General features: G+C 41.0%; 1 protein-coding gene across 2 annotated transcripts in view; it reads right to left on the bottom strand.

Moving 5' to 3' along the window:
- The window catches only part of INSC (INSC spindle orientation adaptor protein), an 82,369-nt gene that overhangs the window by 42,969 nt on the left and 18,709 nt on the right, over positions 1-20,691 (bottom strand). For both annotated transcript variants that reach the window (XM_058663330.1, XM_058663331.1), the window contains exons 2-5: positions 13,738-14,083; positions 12,702-12,754; positions 11,433-11,556; positions 202-315 (exon numbers count right to left, since the gene is read on the bottom strand). In XM_058663330.1, coding sequence (XP_058519313.1) covers positions 202-315; positions 11,433-11,556; positions 12,702-12,754; positions 13,738-14,083 — 637 coding nt within the window. The remainder of the gene's footprint in view (positions 1-201; positions 316-11,432; positions 11,557-12,701; positions 12,755-13,737; positions 14,084-20,691) is intronic.

The raw sequence follows: 20,691 nt of genomic DNA on the forward strand, positions 1-20,691 counted from the left end.
GCACAAGTTGTTACAGGGATCAGACTAAGAGATATGGAAGGGCTTAACTCTTATCCTCTGAACTGGGTTGGAAACATTACACAGTCCAGGATGTCAGGGAGCCACATAAATCAAAATGGCTAAGACTTCATCCTGTGGGTATTAGGGGATACCATGGTTATCACAGAAGACAGAACATGGGGAGATGGATATGAAGCTCACCTTAGCTATGATGCGGCACAATGGAGCCCCCTCTTGGGTCAGGCTGAACAGGTTCCCTGTGCTGGTCTCCATGGCATAGATATTGTCTGAGGCATCAATTTTTCTCACCAGTGCCTAAGAAGAAAAAGGAAAGTCAGACTTTATTCACCCCATCTGCTCTCTGTTCACTTTCATTGATGGAATATCAGTGGACCCATGCTCCCAACAGTCCCATGGGAACTACATTTCTGCTATTGAGGAGCATGGGGCTGCAAGGCTTTGGCCTTGGGGAAGACACAAAATCAGGGTGAGATCTGAGCTACATTTCAGAATTCAGGGATAATTTCAAACCCCTGAGACATGGACAACACATTTGGAATATATTTTAAGTTCAACCTCAAATCGATCCTCATTACTGGTAGACTTGGCAGTTATTTCACTGGGGTACTGACTCCTCATGAGAATAGAAATTATCAGTAAAATAGAGTATCATATGGCAAGCCAATGAGTCACAGGTCTATGATGAAAGCATGTGCTTATTTTGTACGGTTGTTAGCCAACAGAGGACTCCAAGTGAGTTACGGATCGGGAGGGAAAGGGAAAGAGAAGCATTCTACAGTAGCTTTGTATCTGGGAGACACGTGTATCAAGTGTATAGCCAGGCCAGGCCAATACAGTAAACTGGGAATCCTGTCAAAGAGCAGGTGACTCAGGAGGAATGTCATCCTGGCCAAGTAAATCCAGTGATGAAAAGCCCTGGGAATGTTTGACCATAAGACTGAGAGAAGGCCAGGAAGAAAAGCAGATGGAAGACTCATTAACAAATGAGATATGAAGATTATTCCTAGAAGAGCTTGGCAGATTTCTGGAAAACAAGCTGATCACGTATCTTGAAACCACTTCATAATCAGCCGTTTGCTTTGAAGCATGTGATTTATTGATTTAAATGGTTTCTGCCTGCTAATTAATGCAAGTTGCTGAAGTCTCTCCTAGAAGGCATGGAGACACAAGCTGGGGAGGCTGCCTTGGAAAGCCTCAGCCAGGGCAGCTAAGCCCTCCTGAGCTGAGTGCTCCGAACAGCTATTGGTGCCATTTCATTTTCCATGTTTATTTTTAGATACTATGATGGATTTGTTACTAAACAACCTTGGTGTGTTGCAAATGACACTTACAAGGAAATGAGAAACTCAGGGTTCCTTTGCACAATGATTATAAACAACATTATTATACTAGATATTTCTCTATTTTAAAAAATAGAGTTGTTTCTACTACAAAGAAATGGTAAATGCTTGTAAAGATAATTAGATTTCTCTTGATGGGAATGAGCAATGTATACATGTAACAAAACACCACATTGTACCCCAACTGTACCTATAATTTGTATATATCTACTAAATGTAAAAAGCTTTTAAAAGATAGAAAAGAAACAGAAATAAGATTCTGAGTTCTTAGCCCCGGCTTGCCTTTAACATTCTTTGTTAATAACGTATGTATGTGGTTCAACTCCCGGGTTCTGCCATTTCTGTCTAAATGTCCTAGAGCAAGCAACGTGGCCTTTGTTGGCCTCAGTTTTCTCAAATGTCAAAAGACAGAAATAACAGTGTCTACCTATTAAGACACTGGTGCCCATTTCTTACAATTGTTCATGTATTTATAAGCCATGTAGAAACAAAACTGTTGGCAGCTATTATTTCGTGATTTTGGACAGTCGAGACAGATTCCATATTCTTTGGCTTTCTCATCTATAAAATTATTAAAATTAAGGGAGTTTGGGGCTCAGGGTAAACAGTTCTTTTTTCTTCTTTATTTAAATGCATGGGGACACTACACACACATAACATGCTAATCTTCTACATATAGCAGCCTAAGATTAAGCATGTATTTAATCAAGTTACATTAAATATATTATTCATTCCCTAAGATGGAACAGATACCTCTAATAAGAGATTCAACAAAAGGTAAAATTAATAAATGTGAGTTGTCACTACAACCCTCTATAATGAATATATTTCTTAGAATTCTCCCCATCGTTACTGTAAGCAGCTACACATGTACTACTAGTGCTCATGTGAAAATGCAGATTTCATATATTGGGGTCCTGTACCTAAATGATAATTACCTAATGTTCCTGATTAGTGTTTGTACTTGAAGCAAATTAGCATTACATTAAACAATTCAAACCCAATGTCTTTTGCAATCAGCTGCTAATATTAGGCCATTTATGTTGGAGAATAAATTCATGTTAATATCTACACAGATATATACACTAATTACATCTCAGATATGCCTCATTTAATCAGTTCTCTGACAAAAAAAAAGTTGCAAGCATCTTTTTCAAGAGCATAAATTTGGAAAGACACAAATTAGAGGCTCCACTGAAATACCATAACATGTCAGAGTAGAAAGTATTTTGTCCAATTTTTACTTCACACTTGAGGCACAGAAAGTTGACCAAACCACATCTGTGCTCTGGGGTGGAGCAGGCCTTTACTGCTGTGTATCAGTCTCCTGTTTCGGATACAAGTGACTCCACCTCCTTTGTATCTGCAGGTCACTTCATGTCACCTGGTCTAATGGATGGATGCCTCAAGGCTAGGGCCCCTCCTGGCCTCCTCAGCAGTTCTCACTCTCATGAGAGTGGTTCTCCACCCTGGCCTCTCACATTCACATCTAACACTTTGCCCTAATCACCAGAGCTTCTGCACCAGGAGGCCAGCCTGACTGGGATCTTTCACCAGAGCTAGCCAAGGCCACAGTGTTCCTGAATTACTCCAGCTGTGACCAAGAACAATATGATCATGGGCAGGGACTTCACCTCACAGGGGACCTGGACTTGATTCCCTATCTGATTGCCTTCCTATGACACTCTTCCTTCCTCCTTTTCTGAGATGTTATGTCTACAGTGTGCTTTCTAAACCTTCAACTGCTTCCTCCTCTTCATCCTTCACAGGAATTTTCTATTCAAGTCTGTCTTTTTTTTTTTAATTATTTATTATTTAACTTCAGTAATTACATTTTATTATGTGACACAGTTACATAGATACTTGGGTTCTCCCCACCCCTCCCCAATCCCTCCCACCATGGTGGATTCCTCCACCTTGTTGCATAACCACAGCTCAAGTTCAGTTGAGATTTCCCCATTGCAAGCGTATACCAAACATAGAGTCCAGCATCTTATTGTCCCGTCAAGTTCAACGGCTTCTTAGGTATACCCTCTCTGGTCTGATGACAGAGCCAGCAGAGTATCATCCCAGTCTTAATCTCTAAATACTCCAAATTAACAGCTTCTAAATATCAAAGGTTTTATTTTCTTGCACCCAAGAAATCAAGAAGTTTCCAAAATATGTTTTATTTTATATCATGAGAAGGCTTAATAGGTTAAATGATACATTCATAAAAGTTTTTGGATGTGGGGACATAATGTAGCTTTCTGTCCCAAGGTAATATGATGGAGAAATACATGAAGATTGTAGGTATGGTAGAAGAGCTAGGCAAAACAGTAATTGAATCCATATGTGGATTAGCTATTGTTCTAACTGGAAAGAATTTATGTAGATAAATGCATGTAGATAAAAGTAAGAATTTATGAAGATAAATGTGGTAAGATCTGATAGAATCGGAAAGAATTGCAAGACCCAGAACTGATTACATTTCTCTCAATGAAGGAAGTCTCCAAAACTAGAAAAGTTTGTTAAAAAAACAAAAGAATACAAAGGGATATAAAAGTGAGGAAAGTTCCTCAGACCCAGATACGTTTACTCTGTGAGTTAAAGACAGAAATAATCCGTGTGGGAAGAAAAGTTACAAAGTTAGCTGAGTCTCTCTGAATAATTAACAAGTCAAGAGAAGAGAACACAAGAGATGCTACTCTAGTTTTTCTTCCAGCTCACAACTGAAAAAATAAAATAATAAAATGAAAAGTTGTAGCCCAAAGAAACACTACCCAAGGCTGAAATATTCCAAGGTTGTGGAAAGATCGTGCGCTCATGGAACTCATGGAAGAGGTGTTGGTTCTCATTAGGCCCACGGGAGCAGATTTCAGGGACATCAGTTGTGGTCTCATCTCAGAGTTCTTCTGGGGGTGATTATCCGAATGCAGTAATGTGGAACCTTCCTGGAATATAGGAACTTTAAAGGCTAAAGAGTTTTCTAGCAAGAGGCAGGAACAATGGCCACCAAGACACAGAATCAGAAGTACCTGTGCACTCTGTTCCAAAAGGACAGTTTCTCACTTGTCCCTACAAGAATCTTCAAACACTGAGTGACCCCTTGTGCTTGTTTAATTTTGACAGCTAAAATTTTTTGTCATAAATTTAAAACATAATGTTGGAAAGGATACAATTTCCAGAAGATAATAAATATGGACATAAAGAAAACCATTACATCATTGTTTGAGATGTATTCAATGGTACTTAAAAACCAAAACAACTGGATACCATCGTCATCCATCTAAAATTACATAATCTATTTTTTCATTTTGCATCCTCTTTTAATCATTAAGTGTATATTCCCATTCTAATTTTCCCTCAGAATTCTACCTTAATGCAATACATTTATAGTTTAAAGTGTTTTAGTGACCACCATTATCGTACTTGCCATTGGAATCTGAAATTTACTCTCATTTCCCATTATTTACTATAAGTCTCAAAGTGTTAAAAAAAAAACTCATTGAGTTACCACTGCAATTATTGTTTGCATAATTGGACAAAACAAAATAATCAGGTTTTAAATTTTATTGAATGATTATAAATTATAAAGATTAAAATTTTATTATAAATCTATCTCAATGAGGTGAGTGGGGCTTTTATCCCTTTTGGACTTTCATATTCACTCATTTATCCTGGATTCAGTGTTGGCTTTGTGATATATTTTTTAATGTAAACCCTGAAAAACTTTATTCCCATAACTCCAAGCAGGAATAAGAGTTTACACAGCTACATGCTCAATCCTTTGAGCACCTTTTAAATTATGTAATGACTCAGTGATCAGTCATCAAACGCTGTTTTCAATGATCTGGCAGCTGATAACTCCTCTCCATTGGTCCTTTCTGCTGGTAAAAGCAACAAACTGGAAATCATTTGACTTGATTTATAAAAGAATTTGCTACTAATGATTAGCCACATTCTTTTATATTCTCAAGTTCTGGGACAATTAACAAAAGCACTTTACCAAGACTTATTAAAAATATTAGTGGAAATCATAGATTTTAAGCTAAGAATACCTTTGATCACAAAATTATTCAAAAACAATTTGGAACAATCAAAATAGTATTAACAATTCTGCAGTAGAGTAAACTTCAAATGTTTCCTCAACACCTTAAAGTTACATGACCTTTCACTTCTTTAACTCACAGGAAACACACCAATCTCATTGGCAAAGATTCCTTTCAGATCAATCACACTTAATCTTACAAAAGACCTGATATCATCTTTCACTACAAAACTCTGTGATGCATTTCAAGAAATTCTAAGAACCATTGATGATCATGAAATGATTCTCTAAAGTTAAAACTTGTTGATGTTAAAATAATACCGACCTAAAATAAGATATATTTGTATATATTATGAAGCTGAGCTAAAACAATGTACTAGATTTGTAACAATGCAAAAAAACCCTTATGTATGTAAGTTAATGATAAATTCAAGATTATGACAGGAAGCACAGTCTATAGTAAAGATTTATATACATTAATTGAACTGTGGTATTTGCAAAGGATAAATACGAAGGCAAATATCAAGATTTTAAAAAATGATTAGTTTCGGATTTCCTAATGGTCAAGCTCCCTACATATTTAGAAAAAGGTCTATAAACTTAAATCTAATCAGTACAGCTTAAGCAATAGTTTCATCTTTTGCTACCAGGAGGTACAAACAGATAGGAAAATTAAGAAGAATATTTACAAAATGAACTTTCATTGCTTTCTTAGTCAGTAGTAAATTTGAGAAAAATCATGCAAATCTTATATTCATATTTTCTCCAATACATCTTGAAATACTTGATTATTTTCAAGCACATGCCAGTTATATTCAAAAGATTTTAATTCGGAGTCTTTGACTCTTCAAAGATTCTTTTCCTACCAGCTAATACTACAACCTAAAGCAGAGCTTTGGTCAAAGAACACTGCACCTCAGTGTCAATACATTCCAGCAGTCACTTCATCCATGGGGTATATGTCCAGGCTAACACCAAACCTTACATATATGACCTTTCTCATGATAATTTTCAGTTAATAAATTAAGTGCAATTAGAGATTAACAGCTAATAATATAAAAACAATTATCACAATACACCACGGTAAAAGTTATGTGCAGGTAACTTTACTCAAAAAAAAAAAAAAAAAACCCTTATTCCTCATTCCACTGTAGTAGTATTTTCAGACCATAGTCAGTAGCAGGTAATTAAACTTACAAGAAGTAAAATCTCAAGTAATGGGAGAATAAATACATAGAAGAGATAAAATATATTGGAAATCGGGCCTGGCGCGATAGCCTAGTGGCTAAAGTCCTCGACTTGCACACACTAGGATCTCATATAGGCACCAGTTCATGTCCCTGTGGCCCTGTTTCCCGTCCAGTTCCCTGCCTGTGGCCTGGGAAAGCAGTCAAGGATGGTCCATGGCCTTGGGACCCTGCAGCTGCATGGGGGACCTTTAGGTAGTTCCTGGCTCCTGGCTTTGGATCGGGTCAGCTCCAAGACTGCGGCCACTTGGGGAATGAATTGGTGGACAGAAGATCTTCCTCTGTCTCTCCTCCTCTCTGTATATCTGCCTTTCCAATAAAAATAAATACATCTTTAAAAATATTGGAAAATTTATAATAAACTCTCCAAGTATACATGCTCACAGAGTTTACCATGTATCCGGATTCAGAGAACCTCCATGCTGGAAAAAATACACAATTTCTAACATATCTCTCAACAGAAATACGTTAACAAAAAAACAAGGAAACAATTCAGTCCTGAGTGTTTAATGATTTATGCATGAAGGGTTCTCCTTCGTTTCACTCACTACTCTCTTTCACTCCCCAATCACTAGTTTTTAGCACAGCAGCACACCATTGTACAATTTGAGACAGGTAGGGGCCAGCACAGTGGCCCCTATAGTGCCAACTTCCATATGGGTCCTGGTTCATATCCAGGCTATTCCATTTTTGACCCAGCACCCTGCTCATGGTCTGGGAAAGCAGTGGAGGATGTTTCAAGACCTTGGGCCCCTGCACCCATGTGGGAGACTCAGAAGAAGCTCCTGGCTCCCGGCTTCCGGTCAGCTCAGCCTGGGACATTGCAGTCAGTTGGAAAACCGCTCCTCTCACTATAAAATCTGCCTTTCAAATATAAATAAATAAATAAAGATTTTGCTTCTCAACTATGTAAAAATCATCAACAATAAAACTTAGAAAAAAGGATTTGGGACAGGTGGTGAAGACTTCTTTCTTTGGAAAGTGATAGAAGAACAAAAAACTCAATATATTCTGGAAAAGGACATACATGAGGACTGGAGATATGGAAAGAGATTTATTCGATACTATATGTGCTTTAATTTCTTTTAGGAAAAATATGGGACCCAGCAGAATGCAGTGCATTTGAAGTGGATATGAAGAACACTGCCCAGCATCATTTCCAGGAGCTTAAATCAATGCAGCATTGAGAGGGGCTAGAAATGAAGACTTCTTGAACTGGCTGGATGGGAAAGAATGCAAGTCAAGCAAGCCCTTGTGAAGTAGCTGCACATTCCTGACTTTTCAGGAAGATAAAAACTTATCAAATGCCTCTCCAAGAGACGGGGGACATTTTTCTCCCATATATGGCAAACATAATGTCACAATTACCCTATAGTGACTGCTTTCACAGTGATGTCTACCCACAAGTCTTTGTGGACTGTGACCAACAAAAATAAACTGACATCTTGCTGAGGCTGCAACCAAAGCCATACCCTCTGTCATACCCTCTACTCGTCCACTCTCTCTCTGCCACAAACACTGCCTCTTAGGGCCTTTGGCAAATCCTTAGGCTGCGTCCCAAAGCACAATGTTGTTGCCTGGGGTCTCTGCCCTAGGAACCGAGGATGGGCCTGTTTTAATTTTATGAATGTGGGACTAATGCTGAGATAACATGATGTGTTAAGATCCCTTTCAACTTTGTCCAGGGAAAAACTGAGAATTTCTGCCCCCAACTCGGCTGTTACTGCACAGACAGCCTTGGCTGCACTGCTGAAGGACATACAGCTCCTCCACAGCATGAAAGCCCCTCCCAGCATTAACCTACGGATTTAAAACTTATTCCCAAGAGGAAAGGGATCTTAGATTTTTCCCCCTTTATTTTTTTCCATGAAGCTTTAACATGGGACACGGAGCATACCAAAATTTCGCAAATATTTGTTTTTCTCATTTGACAATTTACATTTAGATTGTGTTTGTGTTACCGTTTAATCTCATTGCAGCCCTTACTAACCATATCAGAAAACAGCTGAGTAAAATCTGTAAGTAAAATATATATGGCAACTTCAACGTGTTCATGGAAAATCTGATGTACAAGGTAAGTGTTCTGTGTATGTTTGTTTTGAGTTGAGAAGCAGAGAGAAACAGAACTTCCATCCACTTATTGACTCCCCAACTTCTTGCAAGGGACAAGACCAAACCACGACTGAAGCTGGAAGCTCAATCCAGATCTTCCACGTTGTACTTAAATCATTTTAATAAACAATTAGTAAACTAGGAGTCCTTTTTAACCAAGTTTAGCATTGGCTTCTCTTAAGGCAAAGCAGGTCAATTATGAGTAGAACTGATGACTTAACTAGGAGGATGCTACCAATCCCTCATGTGCTATTTCATTTAACTCAAACTACATTCTACAATAGGAGCAAGGTAAAGAAATAAGTAATCTGCCAAAGCTTACCTAAGCAATTCCACAGTACCTGAATTCATAGAATTACATCCTACCACGACTGCGGGAGACTTTACAGGCCATTAGTCCAGCATCCATCTATTGCACACAGCTTGTTGATCGCAGTAGTGCAAAATTCTTAAAGAGGCTCCTTCCATTCCTGGGCAGCCCAGCTGCTACACAAATGTTAATGTCTTGTTTTTATGCCATATGGCAATAATAGATATTCATTGTTGATCACCCATCTAGAGCCCAAAATTGGACTGGATAGTCCAATATAGGGCAGACTAGTATAGAGTAGTGCTAGATTAATACCACCTTCATTGTCAGCACTGTATAGCCATTTGTTGCATTTGTGGGTGAGGGAATGGGAGAAAAAGACAACAGTCATGGCAGGGAAAGATTATTTCATCTGCTTAAGAACACAAATGGTTCCCCACTGCCCTAAGAACACTTCCTGAATTTTGTCTCTGGAAACATCATCATCTCAGAACAAATAGGCTAGTCATTCATTAATAAATGATAAAATGTAAGTTTCTGTAGGTTTGTGACATATCGCTGAATATTCTATGCCAGACATTGTATTATCTGCTACAATATATGCAAGAATAAAACAGACCAAAATTCCTGTCTGTGGAAGCTACAAGTCAAAGAAGTACTAAATCTAAAGACCTTTTGGAAGATTTGCAGCATCTAATTGCTTGCTATAAGAATTATGATGCAAAGAAATGGGTTTAATTTAATTAAATGATTAAGATGAATTTCTTTAATTCATGTGAAAATATCCCAGGTGCATAATCTGGCAGTGTTATTAGCATCCTATGGGACAATATTTGAGGTACTAGATTAGGAGACATACTTTTATAATACTGAATACAAATTACTCTGCCCTCAGCAAGACAATTTTCTGATGTTACCTACACCATACATGGAGTTTCTAATGTAAAAAGACACTAGCAGCAGGCACTCGGCACAGAAGCTAAGAAATTTCTTAGAATTCCTGTGTCAGAGCACCTGAGCTTGCTGGCTCTGCTCCCAGCTCCCTTTCTCCTGGAGTGCATCCTGGGAGGCAGCAGTGATCTCTTAAGCATGTGGGTCCCTGTTTCCACATGGCAGACCAGAGTTTGCTGGGGTCCCCTCCACACCATCAGCTCTAATGTTCTTTGCTGATCACTCTTTTGATCTCATCACCTTTCTTTGGCCTCCACATCCCACTAGTTCTTTAGGGACTTCAGGACTCAGTTTGCAGCACTGTCCCCAACTTGAATCACCACCTGGCACTACATGTGATTGCTGACTACAAGTGCCTGCCTCAGTTCGCAAGCCTTTAGCCATTCCTTCCCTTTGTTCTAGACTTTCAGACAAGGCAGAGTAGCCTTTGAGGAGCATCCTGTGGTTGGGGGTGGCATTGATGCGGGATGCAGACCCAGTAGCATGGATTGAGACAAGATCAGCGGTGAGTTGGGCCAGAAGAGTCTGTGCCCTTGCTAAAGGAGTTGCACACACAGAAAGGAGAAAAAGGAAACCATGGCTTTGGGAGAATAACTGAGTTTGGAGAGAAGCCTACATGGAAAGGGATTTGTTATTTGTGGGAAAGGAATGGCAGCTATGTAGCACTAAATTTCTGTATCTAAAAATAACATGTAAATACCTTTCTTAATGAAAACCTTATGAAATCTGCTATAGTGAGAGGCTTTAAAAATAGCAGAGGGCGAGAGGGAGAAATAATGTGTATTTAACTCATGCTACATGGATGTGCCAAGCACCTTCCACATATGTTTGTTCAGTTTTCTCTCTTCTCTGGAGAAGTTCCTCTTTCAGTGGATTTTCTTCCAACTGTGACTGAGACAGGTTAAGGAACTTGACCAAGGTCCCATGGGAAACCAGCTTGAAAGTAGATCTCTCAGGCTTCAAATTCTTCCTTCTTGCTGGAATCAGGCATGAACCTGCCTAGGGGCAAGGGCTGGGATTCATGACCTTTCTAGATTTATTTCTGTTGCCAGAATAGCCAGGCTTATCCCCTGCAGGTGTTTTATGTAAGGATCCACTGGGTACACTATGAACAGCTCACCATAGAGATAGTTCAGAGTCGGATGATCACACTGAAAATGTAATTGGGAGATGCCGGACTCTGTCATCACCATATTGTGGGACCTTAGATTTTATTATTATTATTATTATTATTTTCCCATTTCTGAGCCAGTTTTCACATCTGGGAAGTAGAGTTGGGTTGGAAGCTCAGGAATCCTCAGTCCAGCCCTAAGGGTTTCATGTTACAGAGATGATTCTAGTGGATGTCCCCTCAAAAAAAGGTCAGTTTAGCCATGTCCCCCAGTGCGAAGTGGCTCCTTCCCCATCCTAGCTGCACTGACCTGCACCTCTCGAGTCAGGGCCAACTCCAGAAGCTGGCCAAAGTGCTGCCCCAGCGTGCTCAGGGTCTCACTCACACAAGCCTTCATCGACCTCAGGACTTGTTCATTCTCCACTTTGAGGCACCTGGGGAAGAGAAACCAGGGTGGGGGAGGGGAGTGACTGGAAGAGTCAAGGGGTCAGCCCAGGGGCCTCATAGGGGCCCAATATGGTCCCACTCCAGACCTGGGATGTGGTGAGAGTGGGCTGGAGGGAAGACATAAGCTCCTGAAGAGGAAGAAGTTAAATATTCCATCTCCACCTTACTCCCAGATCCCTCAGTGTAAAAAGAGGCACTGGTCTGAGACAAGGAACTCACGGTCCCTGTAGGGGGACAAAAGGCCATGAGAAAGTAGTAAATCCATACCTCTAGGCTTCTCCCTTATGTACTTTGCCATCTTTGTGGTCAGAGTTTATCTGCTCAGTGATGTCAAGGGATGGGGATGAAGAGCAGGGAAGAAGAGAGCAAGGAGACGAGGCATTGCCACTGCCCACTCAGAAGGCGGACATCTGTACCTACAGCACCTGCTAAGAAACGGCTGCGTGTAATGTACACAAAGCAGTCTGGAAGGTTTTTCCCTGACAGGAAGAATAGAGGAGAATCAAACTCACATTTACCCCTGTGAGCTGAAAATGTCCTGCCCATGCCAGTTAAATCCCTGGGGAGCCCCGGTGGGTAGTACGCCCCAGGTTTTTCTTCCAGGACGGGGGTTGGAAGGCTGGGAACGGTGAGGACAAAAGTCAACAGACACTTGGAAGTGTGTCCACGTGAAAGGCAGTGTGTGTATGCAGCCGAGTGTGAGAGGAGGGATGTTTATGTGCATCAAACACGGCAAAGGGGTGGCAGCGTATTTCTGTGACACTGCATGAGGGTGTTTGTCTATCTGTGCAGGAGCAAATGAGTGTCTCTGAACATCCATGTCTGTGGAAGGGTGTATATGTCTACCTTCAGCTTGCCTTGACTCTGGGTGGCTGTGGGAAATATTCCTTGTTACCAACTCTTCAAAAAGTCCTCTTTCTTCCTATAACTGAGCTTTTCCCCTGCTTTCCACTATATCCCCTGGGGTAGAAAATTACAAAGGAATCCTCTAAACTTTCCGGAAAAAAAATGTCAAAAAAGAAGCCCCAAAGCCCCCACCAGTTTCCCCATTGTGGTTCCAAGAGAAGACAGCAGCTTCTTCCTGGGCAGAAAGATGGGCCAACAGAGCAGGGAGCCTTGAGCCCAGATGTACCTCTCCGTGACTGCTGAGAGTTCTGAGCACTTCTCCATCAGCAGCTTCTCAACCTGCAGGAAAACACATCAATTGCACTCAATTCGGTAAGCACAAGTTGAGGACCAACTGCTGCGCCGGGTGTCGGGGACTCAGAGAGGAGAAATCAAGTGCTCTCACTTGGGAAAGGAGCGCACACACACTAGAAAGAATGTGGCGCAATGAGGTGGCAAGAGATCACTGTCAGCTGCTTCAGAAACCCCCAGCAAAATCAAACTGAGTGATTCAGTAGGCCAGGGGGTCTCGGATGCTTCAGGAAAAGGGGCTCTGAAGCATGACTAGAAGTTTACTGTCTGCAAAACTGAGCCAGGAAAAGTCTGAAGCCAAGGGCGAACACTAAGGTGAAAACATGATGTAATAACAGTGGAGGTGAGGCACGTCAAGGGCTCCCTTTGAGCTCTGAGAAGATTCCAAGCCATGGGCCATGGAACCAGAAAAGTTTGAGCTGAAGCCTGCTCACGGCACCCAGTGCCTTAACTTTGGGCAAGTTACTTAGCCTCTTGGAGCTCTGTTTCTTCATCTATAAAATGAAGACAGCAATCCTAATTAACATATTCGATCGACTGCTTTAAACAGTTCATATATGAGAACTCATGGAGTCCTTACAACAAATTTGTGAAGTAAATACTACTATCATATCCAATAGGATGAGGAAACAGGACCCAGGTCACTTTCCAAGGTCACACAGCAGGGCTGACCATTGGACTCAAGCAATCTTTCCTTAAAGATGGCATATATAACCATTAGTAGCTTCTCACAGTGGTGGTGCCCACTTCTCAGGTTATATGGTATAAATGAGATGTGCAAGCACACCTAGCCCAAGCACTTAGCAGGGAATCACCTCAGATTTTAACAGTCTTTCTCCCCTCCTGTACTAGAGAAGATGCAGGGAGGTTTCTGTGGCAGGGAAGATTCAGACTCAACCCAGTTCAGACCCAGACATCTCAAAGGCATCCCTGTTCCCAACAGCTACCCACTTCCATCCAGAGCAGCTGACCTGGCCCATTTCCTGTGAGGAGCTCCTGCTGGCAGCAGTGTACTCATTGACCATGGAGCGGGCATGGCAGGTGAGACGCACACTCATGCTGTGCACACGAGCCCAGCGGTCCTGGGCCAGCTTCTGCCTGATCCTGCGCAGTTCAGTGCTGATGACCCAGCCCCTCTTGAGCAGCAACTGCAGGGGGTCTCCAGGGCTGGGACCACCTGCCAGGATGAGGTCACCCTGTGTGTCCTCCTCCAGGCTAATGGGCTTCGCCTGCAAGACGCACATGCACTCGCACTCGGTCATGAGCTTCAGGTCCTCCATCCAGCGCTGGACTGAGTCCACCTGCATCAGGTGCAGCCTGCAACCAAGGAACATCACCAGAGTGACCATCGGCATCCGCACAACTCCCACAGTTTCCAATTCCAAGCCATCTGGTGTTTGCTAAGCATCTGCTATGGAAGTTTGGCATTGTTTCTCTCATTCATGAACCTTATTCTTCTCAAGTAAATTTCATCTTTGATTTACAGATAATAATACTGGGACATGAGGACAGGTAACTAAACTAACAAATAATAAGCAATGAAGTCTGCAGAGCAGCATTTAATCTTTACAATAAAGTCAAAAAGGCCCAAGTATCAAACAATACACACACTGAGTAAGCTCTGGCACAGCAGCATGCCTATATAGTGTACATACAGTGAAGATATCACTTTCCAGAAGTTTATGGCAAATAAGAATAGGTACAAAGAAAGCAAGGAAAGCAGCATACAAAACATGCAATTGCATACACATTTTTATGAGAAGTTAAATATCTATGTCTAGAAAAATATTTAAAGATTTTGAAATGCTAAAGTTTCCTTATGAGTTATAAAACAAGTCTTTCTGAAAGATACAACTGTTTGAGTATAAAAGTTTTAAAATGTAATAAAAAGTTTTAAATGTAATATTTTAACCAGAGGGCATGTTTGTATAACAGGATATTGTCTCTTAAACTGTTAAAAAATGAGAACTCACTAGTGATCCTTCTTTCTCATTCTTCCTTTACGACACTATTATATTTTTTTAGAACTTTAATATATATAAATCTACATGTTTCTGTCTAAATATATGTATGTAGACACAGAAAGAAAGAGGAAAGACTCCTAAAATGTGAAATCACAGCATTCTGCTTCCTATTCTACCTTTATGAACAGATATTTAACTTCTCCTAGGTGGAAGTGTACCACATGCACTCTTCATAGACAAACGCTAGTCTTGCATAGTTAATCATCACTTTGCTGCTATTGTACAGCCCACCCGACCCCCACATGGCTCATGCCCCACATTCTTACACAGATTATGCTTAAGAATATACATACATTTATTGGGATTTCAGATCCACTGATTATTTTAGAAATATGACCATAATATATACAAATCTTGCTGTACGTTGATCTTATATAACATGAAAATCTCTTCAAGTCAACAGAATTCTAAAACAACATTTTCAATGTCTAAAGACTATTTCATCTTTATATATACACCACAATTTATCAAATCATTTTCCCACTGTTGGGTATTCATCTTTTCCCATGTCTTGACAACTATCAAGAATGAACAGTACATGCCTTCATACGTATGCCTTTAAAAGCCAGTATCTCAACTCAATGACATAAATCTCCAAAAGTAGAATTGTAGCCAATAAATATGGCTGTATTGACTTCCTAAAGCAGCAATGACTCGTATTCTCCAGAGTGTTAGGGATTTCTCCCTAGATTTTGAGACATGCTTTTCCTCTGCTCAGCACACTCACTCACCCCAACACATTCCAGTCCATTAAGTAAAAACTCCTGAGGCTAAAGCAGGAGACTTCCATGATCTTTGCCCAGCCTCCAAACACATCCACAGCTTCCATCTTCTCCCAGTTCTTAGTGTTCCTGCCACAAACATACTGCATGAACACAAACACACCCTCTACACTGCACGCACACTCCACCTACCTATTTCCAACTGCACCAACCTCTTGCAGTCTGATACCCTTGAACAAACTTAAAATACTCTAACTAAACTCCCTTTTCTTATTCTGTTGTATTACCTGTGCCCAACATGAATCAGTTACTCAGGTAATATGTGCCAAGGAATGATTGGCCAAATGTCAGGTATTTATTGCTATAACTCTGCACCTACACAGAAGGCTTCATACACTTCCATTACTCAAGCTATCCAGAGCTTCCAAGGCTGATATGGCAAATAAAGACATATGAAAAATGGAAATACTGGGTTGGGTTCTGAGGGTACAGAATTGGGAGACAAACTGACTTAAGAGGTAAGAGGTATACTAGTCATTTACTCAGTGATTCCTTTGCTCCATAAACACTTTGCAGTGGATGGCTGTTGCTTTTTCTTCCCAACATCCCTCCCTGCCTCTTCTGTCAATAGCAGAGACAACTCAATTAGCTACTCTTTATGTGGTTGCCCAGGCCTCAGCTTTTCCCTCTTTTTTTTTTTTAAAGAAAAGTCCCTCCTACTGATTATCTGATAAAATTTAGTGGCCATGTCTAAGCAGAATAAAAATCTCAGGTCATAATTGCTTAATGGGAGCCCAGCACAGTGGCCTACTGGCTAAAGACCTCGCCTTGAATGCATCAGGATCCCATATGCATGCCAGTTCTAAACCTGGCAGACCCACTTCCATCCAGCTCCCTGCCTGTGACCTGGGAAAGCAGGCGAGGACAGCCCAAAGCCTTAGACCCCTGCACCTGTGTGGGAGACCTGGAAGAAGCTCCTGGTTCCTGGCTTCAGATCAGCTCAGCTCCAGCTGTTGCAGTCACTTAGGGAATGAATCAATGGACAGAAGATCTTCCTTTCTGTCTCTCCTCCTCTCTGTATATCTGTCCTTCCAAAAAAATTTTTTTAAGTCTTTAAAAAAATAATAATTGCTTAAAGGGCTGGTGGGCTGCTGAAGCAAGCTGCAATAATTCAATTTCTTTTCCCAAATTGTGAAACTTAGAGACAAGAATCACAGAGATTGGCGCATACTGCACATAGGCCATGTTAATGATGACAACTTCAGTTATTCCATGATAAACTACAGGATAATTTGGGGATCAAGGAGATAAATCCAATAGCTAATTTCTAATGCTTACCACCAAAAGTTTCTTTTCTAAAATATAAATACACAAACCAATGAGCAAATGCTGAGTTGGTGTTTACCACTTAGAAGAAAACTCTTCTAGGAATTCAAAGGAAAAAGTCATCCCTACCAGTTGGGTATTTACCAGTTGCATAAATACTCGGATGAGTGTGTGTGTTGGACAGGAGGAGGTCATATAAACTTACGTCATATAAACATACGTCATATAAACTTTACATCATATAAACTTGATGATTAAAAACAGTGGGGTGGGACCTGATCATGGGTCATACTTTGTGCCTCACCTTAAAAGAAAAGAGTATCAAAGAGAAAAAATAATGTAACTTTACACTGAAGAAATCTGAATGCCACGATCTTAAGTGATGAGGGTTACCAAAGAGAAGTCATGTTAATAGCATGTATCCTGATTACAATATAATAAGAAGTCGACTTCATGCCTGTGGTATAATGTATAACTTTAGTCACATCAAGACAAAGGCATCAGATAGATCCAAAGTAAATAATGGTCTATAAAACACTAGGTCGATTCTCCGCAAAGCTGTGTGAGGTCATCAAAAGCAAGGGGAGGTTGAAAAACTGTTGTAGACTGGAGAAGACTAAGAAGTGATGGTTAATGTGATGTGAAGAAATAGTTGGAATCCTGAAAAAATAAGTCACACACTGAAAAACTAGTGAAACTCAGATTAATATCCTGAGCTGGGTTAACAGTAATGGACCAATGCTGATTCCTCAGTTGTAACCAAAGTATCAGGGTCATGTACAATATTAACAATCGAACTCCAGGTGAGGGCCACACAAACATCCTGCACCATCTTTCCAACACTCAGTACATCTGTAACTACCCTAAAGTTTTAAAATTTCATTTTAAAATACAGAATAGATAGGAATCCAGCAGAAATTCTCTCCCAAAGGAAGCATTTCTCTTCCAGAATACAAGCCTGGCAGTCTCTCTGGTGTTGGTGGTGAACCTCACAGGAGGAAGGCCCAGAAAGCCCATGCTCCAGGTAACAGACAGGTACAATCTGATGAAATTGTGAGGATGGCTCCTTCCACAAAGGACCTGGGAGAGGAAGGAAATAAACGGGACCTTTGCTGGGCTAGCAGGCAAAAGTTGTTCTCTCCAGGGAGGGGAACAGGGCAAACCCCACTGATTTTGCTCTCAGATTGACCTCCATCACCTATCCTGGAGCCCATCAATGGCTGAATCCCAAGCAGACCTGCCGTTCCTGTGCCTTCAGTCCTTGGCTACCTTGGGGAGCCTTTCCTTGCTGGCCCTCTGATTGGTTCATGGTGACCATGACTCCTTCTTGATAATCTAAACAAACAGGCCTTGAGCAAGAGCTGCTGCAGGATGGAGCAACCCTACAGTTCACAGCCAGGAACAGAAGAGGACCTTATCCAAGCACAAGCCAACAAAGATTGTCCATGAGCCTGTGGGAGCAGAAAGATCTAACTCTGTTTCTTGTAACCTGTATGACCTTGGGCAAGCTGGGAGAGCTTTTTTCCGAAACATTTACTGAATGTACTATTTATACATCAAAGTGAGTAAATGGTCACATCAAGCTGCAGCATGACAAATTTTCAGGAGGTCATCCCTCCCTGTGCCCAGAAGTCAGATGGAGAAACAAGATAATTACCAGGATACAGAAGTCTTTGCCCCCTTCCGTTTACTACCCAACCAGGATCACCAGTACCTTGATTTTTAGCAACATAAGTAGTCTTTTGAATAAATTTCTTAATTTATTTGAGTCTTGATGTGCTCCACTGTGAAGTAGAGCTAACAGAACCTTCTGCACAGAGCTCATAGAAGAATTAACTGGTAAAAGGGGTGCGTCTCACACACCACATGGCACAGAGCAGCTGCCCAGAAGCAGCCCTCCTTGCTGCTCTTTGTCACATCAACACTTTGACACCTTCAAAGACCACCATGAATACAGTGACGGCTAACATTTGCTGAACACACACCATGTGCCAGGCATCATGCTGAGCACTTTATATGAATTATTTTATTTATTCTCCAGGTCAGTTCTGAGGTTGGTATTATTGGTGTCCCCATTTTGCAGAGGAGGAAAAGCAGATGCAGAGAAATAAAAAATCAGCCAGGTAGTCACATTGACACTGAACCTTGACCTCTCTGATACCAAAGTCGGCTCTTGACCTCTGTAATTTATTAGCCCCACCCTGTCCATTTCTTTAAAAGGGGACACTGAAAAGGGTAGAGAGCAGGATGAGGCAGCCTTGATACATGGAGATGGGAAGGACATATTCCCTTGCAAGGACTTCAAGTGCCATTGTGAGAGACAAGAGGCTGAATGCGTAAGTCACTGATTACTAAAGCTCTGGGAAACAAGGTAGAAGGAAACAAAACAAAACAAAACAAAAAACAGTTGCTGCTTCCAGGGTGAATCTACTCCAGACTATCCACTTGCAAGAGCCACATTCCCAAGTGACAGCCTCAGAGAGGAGGACAGATCAGACAGAATGGGGAAATCGGGATCTGGGCTCCTTTAAGAATGAGCTTAAATTAACATTTATTTTTAGATATTGTTGACATGAATCTTCCTGTTCCATCCAGGCAGCAACCAAGTATATTGAGATGAAGGAACAGAGCAGATCGGTAAGCTCATGGCTCCCTGCCTTCTCCTACCCTTACTCAGTGTCTACTCCCCACATCTTCACCAGCACACACATCTCACTCAGGTCCAGGGACAACAGTAACTGGGGAAGTAATTACATTGGAAGGTTCTAGTCCACCAGCAGGTGGGAGGAAAATGGATTGTTTGGTCAATTCCGCACAGGCAGCCTACATTCTCCCAGAATGCCTTGCACCCACACCAGCCAAGTTATAAATAAACCACAAGGTTGGTAACAGTTAGTGTTTAGCTCAATAAATATAAGGAGAAGTAGATGAAAAACAGCCACAGTAAAGTTATAAGAACTTGTATTTACTGAATGCTTACAGGACCCCCCAAGGACTATACCCTGGCCATGCACTGTATTCTTCTCACATCAACCTGACTAGGAACTCACTCTGACCATCTTCATTTAACAGATGAAAACACAGAGAAGGAGAGGCTTGTAAGACTTCGAAGAATCATAACTCTATAAAGGCACCTACCCAGAGACCGGGTGCTTACCAACCAACAGCATTTAGTGGCCACCATGTCTCCTCTCCACCAGCAATACCAGCAAGAAGGCCTGACACATGCAACATATCAATGCAAATATGTCATGAAATCAAGTAACCCTGACCTGGAAACATGGTAAACCTGGACAGGCCAGCTGAAAATAATTTAAGCACTCGCAGTGTTTTACATAAAATGAGCACAGGTGCCTTAAACTGGCACATGGGAATCCTCCTAATTCACTTATCCTCTATTCTGGGATCACAATTCAGAACACAATGGTTCTGTCTTAGCCCTGAATGTCAGTGTCTAGGTGAGTCCCTGCCCTGGGATAAAAATTTAAGAATTGGGCAAATAACTGGATCCCACAAAAACAAACAAACAAACAAAAAGACCATGATGATAAGTATTTTGGTTTTACATAGAAAACTTAAAGCAGATGTCAGCAGAACCAGAGGAACATTTCATAACACATATTTTTTTTAAACATTTTTGTCATCTACAAGTTATACTACAGTTGGGTAGAACTTGACCTTTAGCAACGATTCTAATTCTGCATCTGGCCTGAAGTTTCAGGTGAGTGATGTTCTAAAGACGTGTGGCTATGAATACCCCAGGTCTCAGGAAATGTCTGATGGGAGATCTGAGTTCCAGTGGAAGTGTCTGTCCCCACATGACAGACACTAGAAGGAACTACAAAAGATTCTC

Source organism: Ochotona princeps, chromosome 4, assembly GCF_030435755.1.
Source record: "Ochotona princeps isolate mOchPri1 chromosome 4, mOchPri1.hap1, whole genome shotgun sequence".
Lineage (NCBI taxonomy): Eukaryota > Metazoa > Chordata > Mammalia > Lagomorpha > Ochotonidae > Ochotona > Ochotona princeps.